The sequence below is a fragment of the Syngnathus typhle genome, linkage group LG18, assembly GCF_033458585.1.
Source record: "Syngnathus typhle isolate RoL2023-S1 ecotype Sweden linkage group LG18, RoL_Styp_1.0, whole genome shotgun sequence".
Classification (NCBI taxonomy): Eukaryota; Metazoa; Chordata; class Actinopteri; order Syngnathiformes; family Syngnathidae; genus Syngnathus; species Syngnathus typhle.
In genome coordinates this window covers 8,092,112-8,110,881 of record NC_083755.1, presented here as the reverse complement: position 1 = coordinate 8,110,881, position 18,770 = coordinate 8,092,112, and the positions used below count along the sequence as shown (strand labels likewise).

The following is an 18,770-nucleotide window of genomic DNA, read 5'->3' as shown; positions in this document are numbered from 1 at the left end:
AATAAAGGGACCAACTTTTTCAGTATTGGCCATTTTCACCCGTCATTGAAGTTGTCATCCTTTTTCCCCATTTTGTTGCATTGAACCAGCGCTGACCCCGATTCGCTCCTATTTTTATTTAACGCATCATTTTACGGCCACGCATTAAAGTCCTAAACTTCATGAACTTTTTAAGTCTTCTTTGGTCTTCCCCTAAATGAAACACAGACTTCTTTCTTTCCTTTTTTTTTTTTCTTCCCCTTTTTCTTTTAACTGCTCATTAAACTGTGACTCCTCGGAGAAAACACTGCCGCCTTTATGCATGGGAGGACACGGCATTCTGTTGAATAACGTGACACCTGAGGCAAAATATTGCCTGGATATAAAACCAAATCAAAAAGCGCTCCCTGGGTACGCATCACGACGACCCGCGCCGTCCCCTTAAAGATATTTAACTTGAAGTGCCGGAGAGTGTGTTTGCTCAAATAGTGCTGGTTTTATCGCCAAGCAAAGGATCTAAATTAATGATGGCTGTCGTGCATTTTTGCTGATGTGCCGACAGTGACATGGATTTTCTCTGTGTGTGCATCTGTTCCTCTTTGCATTCATACATTATTTATACGGCCACAGTAACCTCAGCTTCCCGCTCGTTTGCAGTCTTTAGATGGTCGATGGGTGTAAATCGCACCATGTGGAAGCTATTTTTTTTTTCTTCAAAGCGATCCCAATGTGTACAGAGGACAGTCATGTTTGAACTCTGAACTTGGAGGCATATTTTGACATCTATTGTCCCTCACGTAACCTTATGTCAAACGGAATCTTTAGCGGGACTTCTAGGGCGCTTTTTGTCAGTGAGTGGGTCTTTTGTATTGATCAGATGTGAGGAGAGACAAAAAAAAAAATCCGCCTCGGGCATTTCGGGCTCTCAATGCAGTCATTATGTATCGATCCGGAAGATACTCGCAGTGTTATAGAACTTGAAGATAATTCTGTCACATGTATTGATTGTATTCATCAATCTATGTCATATAGTAACAGATGTGCTTTTTTGCAGGATGAATCAACCCGAGATGTGCAATTGCTGTGATGCAATGCCGCCCCCTGTTGGTAGACATCCACAGCTACTCCAAGCTAGTACTGTATCACACAAGGCTATCACTATTGATTAGATTTTTCAGCGCAGCATTGATTTTATTCGATGTAAATAGATAGTTTGTTTGGCTTTTTTAATGGTTTGACACTTGCATATGTGTTTACATTCAAGCCGGGCCCGCTGACCTCTTGCTGACCAATCTTGACAATGGCTTGTCATTTATTTGAGGTCAAGTATTCAGTATATATATTTTCTTTGTCACCGCAGAGTCAATCATGATTGCACATCCACTCCAGTAGGTGGCATGGTGATCTGTCCTCAACTTCTAACCCTAACCCTCCGATGGTTTCAGGTGATGCCGGCCGTAAACTCCGCTGTGGAGCACCTCAAAACTTCTTCTCCGTTGGACGTTGAGCTTCCTGGCCTATGGACAGCACGGAGAGCGACCATGCTTAGCTTTTTGAAGGTGAGCACCTCAACCCAAAAGTGTAATCCAAGCCTTTGTTGACCTCTAAACACGGACATTAAATGGGATAAGATGCTGGTTGCATAATGACATAGTGTGACTCCGCACATAGCGAGCAGCTGTATATACTATCAATATTATGGGTGCTGGATGTCAGACTGTGAATCGTATGCATGCACGCGTGCACGCATGGGTGTACCACCCATCATCTTGCAGGATGCATCCGTACATATAGCCTTTTATCAAGTCACACTTTGCTCTTGTTTCCCAGGTCAGTCGCCTGTCACCGCTTCTGTCCGCTTGGTGGATGACCGCACGAGGTAGGTGCCACCGTCGCGCCGAAAGTTCCGACTACCATGACGCCACGCAGAGTTTTAATAGGAAAGCCATGCAGTGTTAGTAAATTTGCGGTATTTTATCTATTTTAAACACCTGCTGAATGATAAACGAGCAAATAAAGTATGCATGGACAGGTATGACATCACAGTAGTAATAATAATAATATTAAATCCATGTCATAGTAACTTTCAGCGATGTAGAGTCGGATTACCTGTTCTGGTCTGACACCGTATTATAAATTAAAATTATTTTTGAAAAGCTTTATTTTAAGTAAGAGGTCAAAAATGAGACTAATTTCTTTATTGTGTTCATTCAGAACTTGCTTTGCAGCTAATCTGAAGGATATAATATAACATATGCGATTATTCTGATATATTGTTATCAATGTTATACAGTAGATTGTGGAGAAAATGCATTTTAAAGTTGGTGGTCATCATGTGAAGTATTTTTGAGGTGGTACTTGGTGTAAAAAGTCAAAGAGCCAATGATGTAGTATACATTGTAAACAGCCTCTCTCTCAGTGCATCATCAGGACCCGAATGTGCACCTTTTAGTTCGAAAACGCAAAGTCACACTGTCACTTAGATCAAGGCAGTCAACACACACACACACACACACACACACACACAGAGGCGCCACTGATACTTCCGCCAAATGTCAATCCAATATTAATCTCCCGCCCCTTTGTTCATCCGTGTTTTGGAAATAAATCCTTCTGTTGTCACATTCCACTTCAGCGTCTACGGAATGCGCCGCAGCACAACACCTCATTAACTTTCTCACTTCAAGAAAACCCAATCTGAATTGAAGTCATTGTCGTCGGTGTCGAATAATAAGCATTGTTTTTATGCAGCAATTTTAGAAAGCGTTTGACTGTAGGTCGTAAATACACAACGATAAATTCTGATTCAAATGTCATATTTCGATTTCCACAATCCAGCCCCACTTACACACGCGCCATACCTGTCACGCACTGTCAAATGAGGGACACGCACACTTCCAGCATGCTGCGCGTATTGACATTCCAAACATGCCCTGGATGAGCTGTCACTGGCCCAAAGCTTACTACCACTATGTTTAACCTTTAGACATACTCCCAAGATGTCAATGCAGACAAAGGCTTGACCGAAAAAAATTACGCAAAGGCCAAATCATCTCAAATCATCTCCCATGTTCTTGCATTTCCGACACGCGCCACAGTTGTCGCTGAGAACGTCGATGATGGACCACAAGGAGCAGAGCTACTGGCAGGAGACGGGGCGATGGGCGGCCAACGAGGAGAGCTTCGATCCACAGTCCGGCGTGTGGGCGTCCTCGCCCGTCTCGTACCTCACCTTCAAGAGTCTGGTCCAGTTGCGACGTTCCATGAACACTGGTCATCTATTAATCGAGAAAGAACTCTCCAAATGTCACATTGGGACACAATAAAAATGTGCCCACCATTTTCTGCATCCAGGTGTGGTGCTTTTCGACTGTGTGGAGAAAACCTTGGATGGCATCGCAGAGAAGATTGTCGCTGAAATGCTTAAGCAGAAGCAGATCAGACCAGGAGACCAGGAGGGGGTCATGAAATGCCTGCTCCAGAACCGCTGGTAGACACCAAAAAAGCAGCGGGGAATCGCTCCACTTGTAATCTCAATCCATTTTGCATTTCATCCCTCCAGCCAACAAGCCGATCCAGAGAGTCAAGCCCTGACGGACGAAGTGGACCTCCACAGGTTCTCCGTCAAGGAAAGGGTACGACTTGAAGTGACAAGCAAAATACTAAAAGACAATCTCGAGTAACTCGAATGAATCCGTCAATCTGTTTTGTGCAGAAGGAAGAATCTGACCACGTCGAGGCTTCAATGGTGTTAGTAGGTGGGAAGGTTCACTGTCACGTAATCAAAGTTGCATCCATCTTGAGGCACCTAAACATTTTTTGGGCCTCCTCGGTGCATCCATAAAACTGCCGACGTTTGCCGCAGGAGTTTTGGACTTCCTGGAAAAGCCAGCGGTCGTCTTTGTGCGTCTGAAGGAGGCGGCGGCGCTCGACTCGGCCTTGGAGGCTCCAGAGCCGATACGCTTCGTCTTGGTGCTGATCGGGCCCGCCAATGCCGAATTGGATTACCATGAAACCGGGCGAGCCATGGCGGCGCTCATGGCCGATAAAGTGAGTCTGCCGACACCCAGAAGTGCAAGTCCGCTATTATCGCCTTTGTTTGTGTCCACCAGTTGTTCAACCAGACGGCGTCTCGGGCGAAAAGCCTACGAAACTTGACCGAAGCCGTCGGCGACTTCATGGACTGCAGCATTGTCATCCCGCCCACCGAGATCCAAAACGAAGCCATGCTCACTTCCATCGTCAACTTCCAGAAGAAATTGCTCAAGGATAGAGTCCACTCGTCGGAGCCCGTGTTGGAAAGCAAGCCGAGTCAGAGTAAGGCCACCAAAGCTCGTGGAGAAATTGTCATGGAAAAGCTTTTTCGAGGTGACATTTCAGAACCGAATCAAGTTTTGGGTTTCTTGCAGTTACATTCTCTTCCGCACCACCGCCCGAAGACCCCCTGTCCCGCACGGGTCGACCGTTCGGCGGGATGATACGAGACATTCGAAGACGATACCAGTATTACAAGAGCGACATTACCGATGCTCTCAACGCTCAGGTCCTTGCTGCCATTATCTTCATCTACTTTGCAGCGCTCTCTCCCGCCATCACTTTTGGGGGCCTCCTAGGTCTGTACGCGGTACCGATATGAATAAATGAGACGGTGGTGCTTAGCTGTGCTACGTCTTCGTCTAGCGGACAAGGTGGAGGATATGATGGGCGTCTCGGAGCTTCTCATCTCCACAAGCATCCAGGGGATTATCTTCTGTTTCGTTGCTGCCCAGCCTGTTCTTGTCATCGGCTTCTCCGGTCCTTTGTTAGTGTTTGAAGAGGCCTTCTTTGCTGTGAGTCGGAAAAAAATAAAAAGAATCAAAATGACGCGTCGAGCAGATTATTCGTCGTAACGTGAGGACACGTAGCAAGAAATGAGCAAAACAAACCGTCATGTCTCGTTGATCCAGTTCTGCAAGTCCCAGGAGATCGAGTACATCGTCGGGCGAGTGTGGGTGGGCGTGTGGCTGGTGATCATCGTGGTGGTCATCGTAGCGTGCGAGGGAAGCTTCCTGGTGCGCTTCATCTCCCGCTTCACCCAGGAGATCTTCTCCATCCTCATCTCCATCATCTTCATCTACGAAACCTTCGCCAAGCTCGCCAGGGTAACGGTTGATCCGTTGCTCGTCTTCCGTCAGCCGAAATGATTCCGAGTACAAAACTCTCCCACCTTTCCAGATCTTCAAGGCTCATCCGCTGATTCTGAATTACGATCATCTGAACGCATCTTTAGAAAACCCCTGGCACCCAAAAGTGGAACGGGCGGTCATGTTCGACAACGAGACAGGCAACACGACCGTTATCGCCCGAACTTTAATGCCAGCCTACCCTAACACGGCCCTGCTCTCCATGTGCCTCATGCTTGGCTGTTTCTTCATTGCATACTTCTTGCGCCAGTTCAAGAACGGAACATTTCTGCCGGGAAAGTTGAGTAGCTCTTTTTACCCTTTGCAACAAACTGTTATTCGTCATCATCATCATCATGGTGTCGCTCTTACAGGTCAGACGTTTGTTAGGTGACTTTGGTGTGCCCATTGCCATTTTCCTCATGATTGTGGTGGACTACTCCATTGGAGACACCTACACTCAGGTTGGCGTGGAGTGAATGCCTTGCATAATTTTGATGACATTGTTTTGAAAAAGCAAATCTTTCTGTAGAAACTGGTGGTCCCTAAAGGTCTGATGGTGTCGAATCCCGCCAAAAGAGGCTGGCTCATCAACCCATTTGGCGAGCACTCACCCTTCCCCGTATGGATGATGTTTGCGTGCTGCGTTCCGGCTTTGCTCGTCTTCATCCTCATCTTCTTGGAGTCTCAAATCACAACGTAGGTCTTGCGGCGTTTCTAAAGAAAAAGCTTCTCGGGTAAGATGGCTCATGTCCTCAAACGAAATGCCCCAGCTTGATCGTGAGCAAACCCGAGAGGAAGATGGTCAAAGGCTCCGGCTTCCACTTTGACCTTCTGATTTTGGTGGGCATGGGCGGGATCAGCGCCATATTTGGCGTGCCGTGGCTGAGCGCCGCCACGGTGCGCTCTGTCACTCACGCCAACGCCCTCACCGTCATGAGCAAAGGAACCAAACCTGTGATCGAGAAAGTGCTGGAACAAAGGGTCAGCGGGATTGTTGTTGCCCTACTGGTTGGTAAGCGAAGGTGGCAGAAAGTCACAAGTAACTCCCAAGTACTCAATCAAAGTACCCTGACACTTATTGTTTACAAACATTATAAAAAGGTTTCTTTGTTTTTAGGTCTGTCCATTTTAATGGAGCCCATCCTGAAATTGATTCCCATGGCAGCCTTGTTTGGGATCTTCCTCTACATGGGTGTCACATCACTCAACGGCATCCAGCTGTGGGATCGTATGCTGCTTCTGCTCATCCCCAAAAAATATCATCCCAACGAGCCATATGCGACCAAAGTAAGAATCGCTGGTTGCCACTACTACCACCGGTTGAGCTTGGGGGACTAACGTTACATTTTTGATGGCAGGTGAACACCAAAAGAATGCACTTGTTCACAGTCATCCAGATCGTGAGCCTGGCTCTTCTGTGGATTATTAAATCCAGTCCGGCATCCCTTGCACTCCCATTCATACTCATCCTCACCATTCCCTTACGCATGCTCATGACTGGGCGTCTCTTCACCGAGCTGGAGATGAAATGTGTAAGTGGCTTTTCAGTTTAATCCAGCACATTTTATGTATGTGAATGTTAAACTCTTAGTTGACATTTCGATTGTTGTTTAGTTGGATGCTGATGACGCCAAAGTGACCTTTGAGGAGGAGCCGGGACAAGATGTGTACTGGGAAACTCAGATGCCATTGTAGATGTAGAGAATGGCCACTTGTAATAAAAAATACATTTAAAAAAAACAGAAAACACCACTCAAATTAAAGTTTGCTGGTAATTGTATTCCATTAAAAGTGGCTGTAGAATAGTTCTTACGAACTGTTATTTAAATGTGACAAATCAATTTTTTCTAATTGAAAAAAAATTGGCCGTTTTCCTACTCATGAAAGGACTTCATATTTTACTGAAAGTAAATAAAATGATCATTGCGGAAACATTCGATCGTGGATTATAGTCTTCCTTCTAACATGAACACAAAATAATGCTTTTAAAATGTGTTTTTTTTCAGTATATTATTTGTATTACTGCCCTTTGTTTTACAGTAAACAGGAGTCAGTTCTACTCACATCGGAACGCTAGAGGGCGCAATGTCTGCTTGTCCCCGTCATCCTGATTACACGAAGAAGACATGCTCGTTCGTGATTGGTTCTCCAAAGGCCATGCTTGCCCGTCAGTGACATGTTCTCATTATATTCATGGTGGTACTCGTATTTTTGTTATTAACACGACATAACGCTGAAACACGTAGAGCAACCAACGAGAAGTCCGCTCGAAGCCAAAATGGACACAGGTAAGTATTGCATACTTCAGCAACTCCAGCCGTTTGTTTGAAATGTATTTCTCTTTAGGCAACAAAGTGTGGTCCAGTGAAAATCTGTCGAAGCTTGTGAGTGCGATGAAGAAGAACATCTTAGACTCTGACCGAATGAAAACGTTTTCCCAAGGCGTCAAGTCGCTGGACTGGGGAAAAGTGGCATTCCCTCCCTTTTCACCTGAAGATTGCCGAGATAAATGGAGAGTTGTAGCGCACAATGTGAGCCGAGTTTCCTGATGAATAAGAATCGTTTTTGAAATTTTGTATTGTACTAACATGCTCGTTCTATTTACAGATGCGCAAGTTTCGAACACTCGCAGAGCTTCTTGATGAAGCTGCAGATGAACTTTCAAATACACCCAGACTGGTAAATGAATGAAGTCCTTGTTTGGTCCATTTAACAACAGAGCATTCACATTGTAAACAGAAAATGCCCACTAAATACACACAGTAATTGTAATCCATCTGTCTTTTAGGTTCATTCAAAGCGCCCAAAGAAACCTGGTCATCCAAGCATCATTTTTTACCATGAGAACATGTACAAATATCATGAGCAGCACCCAAGGTTGACTCGCAAAATGCTCTTCAAATTAATCACAGACAAATACAAAACCCTGACAAAAGAAGAAAAAGTAAGCCCCATTTTTTTTTTCTTGTTGTGAATGCATCACGACTCATTTCATCAATTACAGTCCCCATATGTGGCAAAGTACCAGCGTGCGTTTGCACAATACAAGAGGAAGTTAAGGTACTAAAATCATTTTGTGATCAAGTCATCTGAATATTGTTTTTAAAGAAAATCCATGTGGCTCATTCTTGTTGCAGGGATGAGGAGAGGAAGCGAAAAGTACGAGAACTTCACACCTGTCCATTTGGAGGCGTATTTGTTTGACCCAGTGCAGTTGCAAAATTTGAATTGATGCATTTCTTTCCAGGGACAAAGTTTGGAGGAATCCACAGGGGACCCCCAGCCTCCAAAGCCCCCCATGTAAGACGCACACAAAAGGGTTACCGATGATTATTATTAATTTGCTTGAATTTGTCTGTAGAAGCGGTTATCAATTATTCTGCAAGGAGCAGCTGCGGTCCATGGAGGACGTTACCAAAAAGTCCTACATGGTTGAGTGCGCCAAACGCTGGCGTGAGTTGACAGACGACAAGAAGAGCAGCTTCAGCACGCGCTGCGAAACGGTACGTGCGCAAGCTTTTTATACGTGGACACTGTTTATCTATTTGAAGTATGATCGTATTTACCTCGCGTAGATGAAGAGAGATTACGCGCAGAAGATGACGCACTATCGTTTGGTGAGTCTTCTTCAAGATGGTGAAGTTGAGCGTGGCGGGAAAACATCACGTTAAATTGCAATATTGCCGGGGAAAAAAATCGGATTCATTTGCAAATGGCTTGGCCCTATTGTGAAATTCACGCCAAACATTTCCATGACAGAGTCGTCAAGGCCCTGACAGACACAACGCGGATACAAGACCCTCAGTGAGTATTAAGAATGCTCTGTTGTTTACAGCGTCGTATTTTTGTCATGTTTTTGTGTCACTTGTCTTTCAGGATTCTGAAGATGAAGACATTGAGGATAGCAGCAGCGATGAAGAGGAACAGTATTTGGATTACAATGAGGTCAGGATGATGAAACTGGAGTTTATCTTTTGTTGTTGTTGCCACACTAAAACGAGCAATGTCAATCCACAGGAGTTTGATGATGAGGACGTCGGTGACATTTGCTTTAATGTGTTTTAGATGGACAGAGCTCTCCTTTCATGTGAAATGTTAAACTTTGGATTTTATTCGGATGATGAATTAATGAATGTTTTCAAAATGCCAGCAGAGACAATGTTATTAATTGCCTCTGTGTGTCTCTACTGTGTTTATCTGCACTTGGATGCATTTAAATTGTGTGTAATAAAGTATTTAAATACTTTGGAAAAAATGAATGCTGTTTTTTTAGGTCTGTTAGTTGTATTCCAAAAATGCAGTTATCCCAGAATTCCACTTCTTCCACCCCCCCGAAAAAAGTAAGTTGAAATGACACCTTCAACAAATCATTCCAAATTCAAACTCTTCACATCATTCAGAACCTCTTGATAATGGAAAGGTTAACACATTTTTTACAAAGCCACCAAATATATATTCATAAAAAAAAAAAAACACACACACACATTTCACCTATATTGATATGGAATTTCGGAACATTAAGTTAATAACAAGGACTCGTTTTATTTTTTACTCAAGTAATTGAATAGACTAAACCGTATATCCATTTTTTCCTCCAATCAAGAAGCGAGCGAAGGTGGAAAGTGAAGGCGTCGCGCTGCGATCGATTGCTTCTGTCTGATCTGCGATCTAAAGATGGATGCCTGCCGCACTAGGTAAATAAACCCAATCAAGACATTTTGCGCGGTTGCGCTGACTGCAGACGCGTTTGAATCCACGGCGAGACGTTTGCAAACGAGTGTACGCGTGTTTTTACGAGATGTTGCGAGAGCAAGAGCCGCAATGCAGCGGCGTTGACGTGAGCTTCGGGGCCAGCGCAAATCTCGACGGAGAAAGGGAGGACACTACCAACACTTTGGAGTCGCTCATCTAAACTCGTTGAATGTAACGTTGGAAGCTCATCGCGTTGTGTTCGCTCGATGCGCTTCTAGGCCGCCTTGTCGTGCGCTGGCACTTCCGATCCGATCCTGCTTTTCTTTGTTTTGTTCCGCCTGATTTTTCTTTCTTCCAAGAGGGGGGTGGAGGTAATTGGAGTGTTCGCCAACGTAACGTGCTTTTTCCTTTGTCTTCATCCTCAGCATATAAAGTGAACAAGAGAGGAAATCCTTGCAAGAGATCCGATATGCATTTGTGAGCCACCTGCAGCACGTTTGTGGTCGAGTTGCAGTAGTGTCAACATCAGCCTCCTCCACCAATCTCCTCGTCGCAGCCCTGTTTTGGCCGAGGCTTGCTGAGCTGCAGCATGACCACAGCAGCGACGGCTCATTTGGATCTTCTGGCAAATGAAAATGGAGGAGGTTTCAATGTCCAGCCTGGACAACAGCAAGCTGGAGGTGCGCAGAAAATGCACCAGAGTGAGTGATTGAGTTTGACAGCCATGCCTTGTTTCCTGCCGCCTACAGGGCCTAGCGCAGGATATCCTGTCTGACCTGGTGGAGGACGCTTGCCTGGGCCTTTGCTTCGAGGTGCACCGGGCTGTCAAGCAGGGGTATTTCTTCCTGGAAGACACGGACCAAGAAAGCATGCGGGACTTTGGTGAGGATGTGCATCTACGTGGTGTGGTCTACTCCAAACTTTTGTGTCTTCTTCAATGTGCTCTGTCAATCCTGACTGCTCTTCCGTTTGTGTGGAAAGAAATCGTGGACCAGCCGGGCTTGGATGTCTTCGGCCAGGTGTACAACCAGTGGAAAAACAAAGAGTGCGTTTGTCCCAACTGCAACCGAAGCATCGCCGCGTCGCGCTTCGCCCCGCACCTGGAGAAGTGCCTCGGCATGGGACGCAACAGCAGCCGCATAGCCAACCGCAGGTAAGGCGTCGCACAAAAAAAAAAAAAAAAAAAAAAAAGGCATGGGAATGAAGTTTTTTAACTCTTACTTTATGATGGGACCTTCCACGCCATTTTCTTCCTCTTTTTTTTCGCAGAATAGTCACAGGTAACAACACCAACAACAAGTCCGAGAGCGACCAAGAGGACAACGACGACGTCAACGATAACGACTGGTCTTACGGGGCGGAAAAGAAAGGTGCTGCTTTTCGTTAATGATTGGCTTTCTAATTTCTAATCCTTGTGAAAAATATTTTCTTCTTTATTTGCTCACAGCCAAGAAAAGAAAAGCTGAGAAGGTAATTTTACCGTTGTTGTTTCTATAACCCGTCTTTTAGTTTTAAATTCACCAATTCGAAACGATGACTCTTGTGTCACTTCAGAATCCAAATTCACCAAGACGATCCAAATCCTTCAAGCATAAGAGCAGTAAGTAGAAATCAGCCCTTTAACATTCTTGTACCCAAGTGAACCGCCACATTAAGTATAATTATCCATACGGAAATTGTGAACAGAAAAAGTCTCCACACCCCTCTTCAAAATGCCAGGTTTTTGTGAAAGTTCAATATATATAATTTAAATTTTTCTATCCACCATTCATGTGACTTAAAACCGTTGCAACTCAACTGAAAAAAAAAAACAGTGAAATCATTTGAAAAGGGGAAGTAAAAATTGTTTATGGTGACCTTTTGCCCACAGGCATGATGGGTCCTCGACGTCGCCTGGACAACCAGGAAAGCCCACGCATGTTGATGAAAGAGGAGACCTTCCCTCAATAACGCCGCGTGCTAACAACCAGCAGTGCTTGAATGTGGTGAAAGTATTTCTTTTTATTTTTTTTTCGCTGGCTCGTACGGTAATGACTGCTCAGACCTCCCACTTAATACTTGACACTTTTTTTATTTTTCAAATCATCGTACAGACACTGGCTCTTTTTGTCCTCTGCTGGACAGTCTCTCACCGTAATAATGAACTATTTGAGGTATGATTTTAACGCATATACGATTCAATGTGTTGTAGGAAAAAAAAAAGAGTGAATTACGCCCAGAGCGCTTATGTAATTCAGCTTTGTATGTTCTTCCGGAAGAAAATGACTAAGGGTCACATTACGTTTCAGACAATCACTAGAAATGGGTTGTCTTCTGTTGTCACACCTCTCTGCGTGTGCATGGATGAGTTTGAACAAGAAACAATTCGCTCGCCAACGAGTGAACATTTAATTGTACAAGCAATTGCTGCGGAAGCAGGTGTCTTTTCTTTCTTTCTTTTTTTTTGGGGGGGGGAGGAGGGATGGACTTGTTATTTAGGGTTCAAACGTGTCTATCTTGTGTTTACAGTGTAAAAGGGTTGCACAAATCCTCAGTGTGATGTGATAGTGTAAATATTCATAGAGTTGAATTGCTGCTATAACGGCTCGGTTTCTTTCATCTGTTTTATCATAATAAATTTGTTAGATGTTTTTTTGGGCGTCAATACAACTGACTTAATTGCTGCTGAGACGCAAGCACCAGGGGGCGCTGTCGAATCAGCAAGGGTTCTTCAGACAGTCGGAATAGTTCAAATAAGTCTTCAAGAAGTATTTGTTGTACATTTTGATAATAGTCACTGTATTGATCAGGTGGTAGGGGAATGCGAAGTTTATTTTTTGCGGGTTTTGTTTGTTTGTAATGCGCTCATGCGGTGTTTGGTGCTTTCAGGTGCCGGCAACTAAAGTGCGGACATCGTATAATATTTCTGACAAGTTTCTGTTTAAAGGTTCAGCGGGTAAGTAATGAAGACCAATTATATTTTGGGGGGAATTTAGTGGGCTTAATCTCATTGTTAAAGTCAAACAAAACAATGCTTTGCTGTGAAAGATAGAACAAAACGCATTGTTTTTGCCAAATGCCCGATGTTTGTAAACGCAGCATTCGACATACGAGCTATTGCCTAAAAAAAACACAACGCCAATGTAAGCTGGTTGAAAAGGCGTCCAACATTCACATCAGTTCAGTATTCGAACCAGAACAACTAGTTATAAACAAAAACGCGGAACTTAACACGACAGGAGTCGTTTCTTTTTATTTGTTTTGTTGTTGTTTACATTACGCGCTGTCAGATCACGTCAAGGTAAAGCGAACTTTTAAACTTAGAACAGACAAGGTTGGAGCGACCTTTTCTCTCGTTTTCCCCGTCACTGGAAATCACGGAATGTCGACGAGGGGAAGCTTCACGGGTCCGACCATGAGCCCCGGTCTGAACCCGATGAATATTGGACTCTCAGCGGGCTTGAGGATGCCCGGGATGCCGCCTACTGCAGCGGCATACCCCCGCTCCTTAAGCGGCGCAGCGCAGTACACCCAGGTTGGTTTTTGCTTCTTTTGCATGCTTATACTAGATTCAAGTCGACGGTCAAAAGGTTAACCGAAAGGTTTTCTGTCCACGATTAGCGTTTACTATCCAAAATATTTGGTTTTAAACGATAATGAAGCAGCGCCGTCAATGTGCAGCCGTGCTTCCGCATTTGAAAGTCGCTACAAATTCGGGTTTCACGCACAAGCCACGATGAAGTAACTTTTGAAAGTTTTCTATTCTTCAAAAGACTGGAGATCTTTAAGTTGAAATGAAATCAAAGGTTTATCACTAGCACCATCTGTAAGTGAGACTCACTCGGAGCCATATGGGGTCAACCCAACATGTGGGTCAACAATACAAAATGTGCCATTCGTGTTTTTTAATACTGAATCACGCAGTCGTCACAAAAATGGAGCAGAATAATGAAACTATGAGGCCTTAGAAGTGGCCAACCGCCGGTATATGTATTTAGAAGATATTATTTAAGTGAGTCAATATTTCTTATTCCCTTGCCAGCGTCCAGGGATACCCCTTGGTAGAATTGGGGGCTCAATGGGAGTTCAGTTTCCCGGTCCTTCATACGGCAGCAGCATGCCCATGCGGCCTAACATGGGGCCTCCAGCAGGCATGGACGCCACGCGGAAGCGCTTATTTCATCACCACCTTCAGCAACAGCAAGAGGCGCTGGGAGGCCACCGGCGAGGGTAAGAAGCGAGAGTGTGTTGAAATGTCATTCATTTCTAAGTCACGCAATCAGTCTTAGTCCATTTGACGGAACACCATCCCTAATTTCTAGTGTTTTACTCCACTGTGGTCAAGCTCTAAACAGTAAATACATCTTCAACCAAACACACGAGACTCACAGTCATGGCAGCATCCCGTGACTGGAGAGCGGTGGCTATTTTTGACTTCAAACCGCTCTGTGATGCCACACTCGACCACGGCAAGTCTTGAGGTGTGGCTCCACAATGAAGCTCTTTCACGGCCTGCCCAAGTCTCCCCGTGGAAGACTAATTGGCCCCCGAAGGGACACTTTGGACTCTTCCGAGAATGCTTTAAAGGATTCGCGATGATGTGGAACTGTGATGAAGTACAAATAATTGCGAAACCTTTTATGTGTGACCGTGATGGTTTCTTTGAACAATAAGTCACTGGGAAAATATTATAATAATTTCCCATACACAAGTTGGCAATCCTGTTTCTTTTGATTTTAGGGCAAAAAGACGCAAGATGGCCGACAAGGTTCTCCCACAGAGAGTAAGAGATTTAACATTACGTTTGGGAATTGGCCGTGGTTATTCGACATAACCATATCCTCATGCTGCCTCTGTAGATCCGCGACCTAGTGCCAGAGTCTCAGGCCTATATGGACCTCTTGGCTTTTGAGAGGAAACTGGATCAGACCATTGCGCGTAAGCGCATGGAAATACAGGAGGCTATAAAGAAGCCCATTACGGTATGTAACATTGTGACACACAAATAGGCAAGTACCAATTGAAACGTATAGAAAAGCGATGGTCCTAAGGCACTTCCCTGTGGTACACCAGCATTTCTTTGTTTCACTGTGAACACTGCTAGACAAAAACTTGCTTCATTTTGATGAGTACTTTTCCGAAAACTTAATGACTAACAGCCCTGAGCTCTCTCTGACCCCATGTATTGTGCAAAAATGTAACTAATCTTCATAATGAGCGCATTTCCCAGCAAAATTTACTTGAATAAATCAAATTGTCTCAGAAAGTAACTCATGGTTCTTTATAAAAAAATAAATAAAAATTAAAAATAAATCTGCTTGTCATTTTTCAACCTTCACTCTCAATTTAACAGACGCCAGCTTGTCTAAAAGCTCTGCTTGTTTGTTTCCTTTTCGATGACGCAGCAAAAACGCAAGCTCAGGATCTACATTTCCAACACGTACACCCCGTGCAAGCCCGAGGGCGAGGAGGCAGAGAAGGTGTCCTCCTGGGAACTGCGAGTGGAGGGAAAACTTCTGGAAGAAGTAAGTCAATTCCACCGGAATCTCCTTCCGGGCATTTGTATTTCGGGCTCCATTGTTGCGTCTCTTCTGGTCGCGGCCGGTTGGCTGGGATGACGCCTCCAGATGTGCGTTTACTGCGCTCCACCCCGACACACGCAGCCCCCCCCCTGCGCTGGTTTGGAAGGCGGGAATTGAAACCACAGGCCGTTACATACCACGGGGCTGACATGCCTCTCCTCCCTCCATCAATTCCAGCAGCACTGGCGGTGTCATCTGGGGCCACATGAAGGGGATGTTCAGGCATGCTGCTCACAGCCCAGAAGGGATGTCGGAGAAGAAGTGAAAGAGGTCGTGTTGTGCAAACATGCTTCCACAGGGCCGGGGTGGGGCGAGGAGGGAGGGAGCGGGCGGGCGTGCGTGCTCGCAGCTTTTTCTATTTGTCTCCACTTTCTACGCTTCAATTTGGTCAGCGCAAAGCAATGCAGCTGCAAACGCTGCAAAAACTGCAATCGTGAAAACACGGACAAAACTAAGGAAACGATGGAGTCCTTAGAAGAGGGAAACTTGAATTGTATTTTTGAAGGCCTGAACAAAAAGCATTCTTGGTAGTTCACCTCGATCCAACAAAATTGAGATATTTAATCTCGTTTTTGTTTTCTTTCTTTCATTTGTTGCTCATGTCTGTCTTCTCCGCACGTTTTGTTCCCAGCCTGGCAAGCAGAAGAGGAAGTTCTCATCTTTCTTCAAGAGCCTGGTGATCGAGCTCGATAAGGAGCTCTACGGACCTGACAACCACTTGGTGGAGGTATGACATAAGTTCGCAAGCATTCCACTTTGAATTTCAACATGTGCAAAACAGCAATGCTTTTCACCAGCCTGACTTGACCCCAAAGCCCAAATCGGGCCTTTGTTTGACACGGTTCAGGCTCGGCGACGCTTCCAGATCTCGATCTTTTGTTGCTCCAAAAACATTTGATTACAGAACATCAAGGTTAGGTTAACGTAACCCTTTTCAAAATAACTCCTGCCCTCATTTTTCTTTTCCCCCCGACCTAGCTCTTGAAAATAATGCCTGTCCTTTGAATTTGGAATCTAAGTTAAGAACATTAGAAATCACTTCAATAAGGACTTCATGTTCCTTGTAGACCTGCAACTAATGACTTCCTTAATATTTGTATTTATTTTTTATGAACTTGTCCGTTCACTACTTGTACTCCACAAATTGACTCCGGAATGTGATTTATTGTCCTTGAATGTGTCAGTGGCACCGAATGCCTACCACTCAGGAGACGGACGGTTTCCAGGTAAAAAGACCCGGTGACGTCAACGTCAAATGCACGCTCCTGCTCATGCTCGACCACCAGGTGTGTGTGCCCCTTCACGCCTCCATCTTTCTTCTTTATCATATTATAAAAAAAAAAAAAGATTGCTCAACTGTTTTTTGGCACAGCCTCCTCAGTACAAACTGGATCTGCGGCTGGCTCGGCTGCTGGGCGTGCACACGCAAACGCGGGCCAGCATCATGCAGGCACTTTGGCTCTACATCAAGAACAACAAACTGCAAGACAGTCACGAGAAGGAGTATATCAACTGCAACCACTATTTCAGAAAGGTCTGACGCCAAAGCACTATTTGTACTTTTCTCGCAGCTCGTTGCTTCACGTTGCCTGCCCTTTTTTTTTTTTCTCCTTTTTTTTAATTTGTAATGTTGAACAGATTTTTGGCTGCACTCGCATGAGGTTTTCTGAGATTCCAATGAAACTGGCCGGGCTACTCCAGCACCCTGACCCCATTGTGATCAATCACATGATTAGGTATGCTTGCTTGGATTGGAATTTCCTCCATTTTTTTTTTAACCATATCTGCTTCAAGTGGCTCAATGCCATTTTGTGGCATCTCTACTTTGAAGTCAGTCATAGCCATGTCTAAGAGAGAAATTGTGTTTGGGCACCCTCTGGTGGAATTTATTGGGAATTCTAAACCGTTAGTTTATGAAGTAGCATTTCTGTGATCTAGCCTTTGTCTTTGGGCAGCGTGGACCCCAATGACCAGAAAAAGACGGCGTGCTACGACATCGACGTGGAGGTGGACGACCCGCTGAAGAGCCAAATGAGCAGCTTCCTGTCGTCCACCACCAACCAGCAGGAAATGGCCGCGCTGGAGACCAAGGTCCATCTAGCAGCTGAATCCAGGGGGAAAAAAAACGAAAACTCGCGTGACTCTTGTTACTTTGCATCGGCAGATACACGAGACCATCGAGTACATCAACCAGCTGAAGACCGAGAGAGATTTCATGTTGAGCTTCAGCAATAATCCTCAGGACTTCATCCAGGACTGGCTCAAATCTCAGTGCCGAGACCTTAAAGTGAACATTTCATTTTATGTTTCTTCGAATCGTAACGCCCACTTTGTTGTTTAACTTGATGTTTTCCTCCAGGTAATGACAGAAGTGACAGGAAATCCAGAAGAAGAGAGGAGGACTGAATTCTACCAGGCGCCATGGATGCCCGAAGCAGTTGGCAGATACGTGTACACCAAAGTACGTCGGGATGGCGCAACGTTGCGACTCTACTGTTCTCTTTCCAACTGACTCCTGCTTCACTTTCAGGTGCAGCAGCGAAGACAGGAACTGGAGCAGGTTCTTGGGATCAGACTCACCTAAAGCATGAACATGTCTTTTTATTAAGAATGAGTCCAAATTCAAATGTTTACAAGCTCTTCTGACATTCCTTCAATCTTCCAAGTAGATTGTCATTTTCAGCCTTGTTGCATTTAAAAAAAAAAGTTTCTTCCCAGCATGCTTCATTCCAAAGTAAAAATTGTCTTTGCGCAATGATTGCTGTTTTTATTCTAAACTTTGTGAATGTTTACATGTTATTTTTCTATGGTATTACATTGTTTGAGTTACACAAATAGGTTCGAAATGTCTGTAAATCAATGTGTCTTGTTTATAATACTTTGTAATTGCATTAATCAGCTCATCATTGAAATGCTTTTGTTGCACCGGGATTGCTTTTATTTCCTTGAACATTCCATGTTTACAGATATGCCAAACTGTTAAGAATATCATCTTGCTTCTTCCTTTTCCCCCCAAGGTGGTTAGATATTTGCATGTTATTTTAACTTCAAGCTCTTGATCTTTTATACATTTGTAGTATGACCCCCCCGTGACCCGACTCCGGATAAGCGGTAGAAAACTGATGGATGGAGTATTTTTTAATAAACATGCAGACAATTCTCATATTACAGTGCTTATTTTAGTGACTGGTACAAGGTGATGAGCCTGACTTGATACTATGGAGGTGCTTGTTAGGACAAGTCTGAGAACTCCGGCGCTTCAGTTGGAACCGGTGTGGCTGGTCTTGCATGGAGTTATAGCGACATTACTATTTAAATAACCACATACACAACAAACCAACATTACTATTTTTATAAAAACCTAATAAAAATA

At 44.5% G+C, this 18,770-nt stretch overlaps 4 protein-coding genes across 7 annotated transcripts; all 4 read left to right on the top strand.

Moving 5' to 3' along the window:
- The first annotated feature begins 1,398 nt into the window (after positions 1-1,398).
- On the top strand, positions 1,399-7,081 carry slc4a1b (solute carrier family 4 member 1b (Diego blood group)). Of its 2 annotated transcripts, XM_061264839.1 has the most exons (18): positions 1,399-1,538; positions 1,810-1,858; positions 3,078-3,252; positions 3,334-3,469; positions 3,542-3,614; positions 3,695-3,737; positions 3,845-4,029; positions 4,092-4,296; positions 4,389-4,592; positions 4,660-4,808; positions 4,926-5,120; positions 5,194-5,442; positions 5,516-5,605; positions 5,674-5,840; positions 5,915-6,156; positions 6,262-6,431; positions 6,503-6,676; positions 6,759-7,081. In XM_061264839.1, the coding sequence occupies exons 3-18, from the start codon at positions 3,096-3,098 to the stop codon at positions 6,837-6,839; spliced, it is 2,520 nt and encodes an 839-aa protein (XP_061120823.1). In that variant the 5' UTR covers positions 1,399-1,538; positions 1,810-1,858; positions 3,078-3,095; the 3' UTR covers positions 6,840-7,081. The 2 variants fall into 2 exon arrangements, with proteins under 2 accessions (XP_061120823.1, XP_061120822.1); XM_061264838.1 differs by lacking the exon at positions 1,399-1,538 and having other exon boundaries at positions 1,698-1,858.
- A 140-nt stretch (positions 7,082-7,221) lies between these two features.
- LOC133143087 (upstream-binding factor 1-like protein 1) lies at positions 7,222-9,399 on the top strand. 2 transcript variants are annotated; one of them, XM_061264845.1, is made up of 12 exons: positions 7,222-7,432; positions 7,491-7,675; positions 7,752-7,823; positions 7,933-8,088; positions 8,149-8,204; positions 8,282-8,303; positions 8,392-8,444; positions 8,506-8,647; positions 8,720-8,761; positions 8,904-8,948; positions 9,021-9,089; positions 9,162-9,399. In XM_061264845.1, exons 1-12 carry the CDS (start codon positions 7,423-7,425, stop codon positions 9,207-9,209), a joined length of 900 nt encoding a protein of 299 aa, XP_061120829.1. In that variant the 5' UTR covers positions 7,222-7,422; the 3' UTR covers positions 9,210-9,399. The 2 variants fall into 2 exon arrangements, with proteins under 2 accessions (XP_061120829.1, XP_061120828.1); XM_061264844.1 differs by having other exon boundaries at positions 7,222-7,675.
- A 66-nt stretch (positions 9,400-9,465) lies between these two features.
- On the top strand, positions 9,466-12,467 carry atxn7l3b (ataxin 7 like 3b). 2 transcript variants are annotated; one of them, XM_061264846.1, is made up of 9 exons: positions 9,466-9,484; positions 9,748-9,838; positions 10,262-10,516; positions 10,586-10,718; positions 10,818-10,989; positions 11,106-11,206; positions 11,284-11,306; positions 11,391-11,436; positions 11,707-12,467. In XM_061264846.1, the coding sequence occupies exons 3-9, from the start codon at positions 10,466-10,468 to the stop codon at positions 11,784-11,786; spliced, it is 606 nt and encodes a 201-aa protein (XP_061120830.1). In that variant the 5' UTR covers positions 9,466-9,484; positions 9,748-9,838; positions 10,262-10,465; the 3' UTR covers positions 11,787-12,467. The 2 variants fall into 2 exon arrangements, with proteins under 2 accessions (XP_061120830.1, XP_061120831.1); XM_061264847.1 differs by lacking the exons at positions 9,466-9,484; positions 9,748-9,838 and adding an exon at positions 9,876-10,067.
- Positions 12,468-12,777: 310 nt separating this feature from the next.
- Positions 12,778-18,560, top strand: LOC133143083 (SWI/SNF-related matrix-associated actin-dependent regulator of chromatin subfamily D member 2-like). The gene is made up of 13 exons (XM_061264840.1): positions 12,778-13,350; positions 13,858-14,045; positions 14,556-14,598; positions 14,675-14,797; positions 15,221-15,340; positions 16,029-16,124; positions 16,582-16,683; positions 16,770-16,931; positions 17,036-17,133; positions 17,353-17,488; positions 17,562-17,684; positions 17,757-17,858; positions 17,928-18,560. The coding sequence occupies exons 1-13, from the start codon at positions 12,892-12,894 to the stop codon at positions 17,979-17,981; spliced, it is 1,806 nt and encodes a 601-aa protein (XP_061120824.1). The 5' UTR covers positions 12,778-12,891; the 3' UTR covers positions 17,982-18,560.
- The last annotated feature ends 210 nt before the right edge of the window (positions 18,561-18,770 follow it).

Coding starts and splice junctions, on each gene's coding strand:
- LOC133143083 (XM_061264840.1), top strand. CDS start 12,892: ATGCCCGATGTTTGTAAACGCAGCATTCGACATACGAGCTATTGCCTA. Junction 16,932..17,035: donor GCAACCACTATTTCAGAAAG/GTCTGACGCCAA, acceptor AATGTTGAACAG/ATTTTTGGCTGCACTCGCAT. Junction 17,685..17,756: donor CTCAGTGCCGAGACCTTAAA/GTGAACATTTCA, acceptor GTTTTCCTCCAG/GTAATGACAGAAGTGACAGG.
- slc4a1b (XM_061264839.1), top strand. CDS start 3,096: ATGATGGACCACAAGGAGCAGAGCTACTGGCAGGAGACGGGGCGATGG. Junction 3,253..3,333: donor GCGACGTTCCATGAACACTG/GTCATCTATTAA, acceptor TTCTGCATCCAG/GTGTGGTGCTTTTCGACTGT. Junction 5,443..5,515: donor GAACATTTCTGCCGGGAAAG/TTGAGTAGCTCT, acceptor TCGCTCTTACAG/GTCAGACGTTTGTTAGGTGA.
- LOC133143087 (XM_061264844.1), top strand. CDS start 7,475: ATGTATTTCTCTTTAGGCAACAAAGTGTGGTCCAGTGAAAATCTGTCG. Junction 8,304..8,391: donor ATGAGGAGAGGAAGCGAAAA/GTACGAGAACTT, acceptor ATTTCTTTCCAG/GGACAAAGTTTGGAGGAATC. Junction 8,762..8,903: donor AGATGACGCACTATCGTTTG/GTGAGTCTTCTT, acceptor TTTCCATGACAG/AGTCGTCAAGGCCCTGACAG.
- atxn7l3b (XM_061264846.1), top strand. CDS start 10,466: ATGAAAATGGAGGAGGTTTCAATGTCCAGCCTGGACAACAGCAAGCTG. Junction 10,517..10,585: donor TGGACAACAGCAAGCTGGAG/GTGCGCAGAAAA, acceptor TGCCGCCTACAG/GGCCTAGCGCAGGATATCCT. Junction 10,990..11,105: donor AGCCGCATAGCCAACCGCAG/GTAAGGCGTCGC, acceptor TTTTTTTCGCAG/AATAGTCACAGGTAACAACA.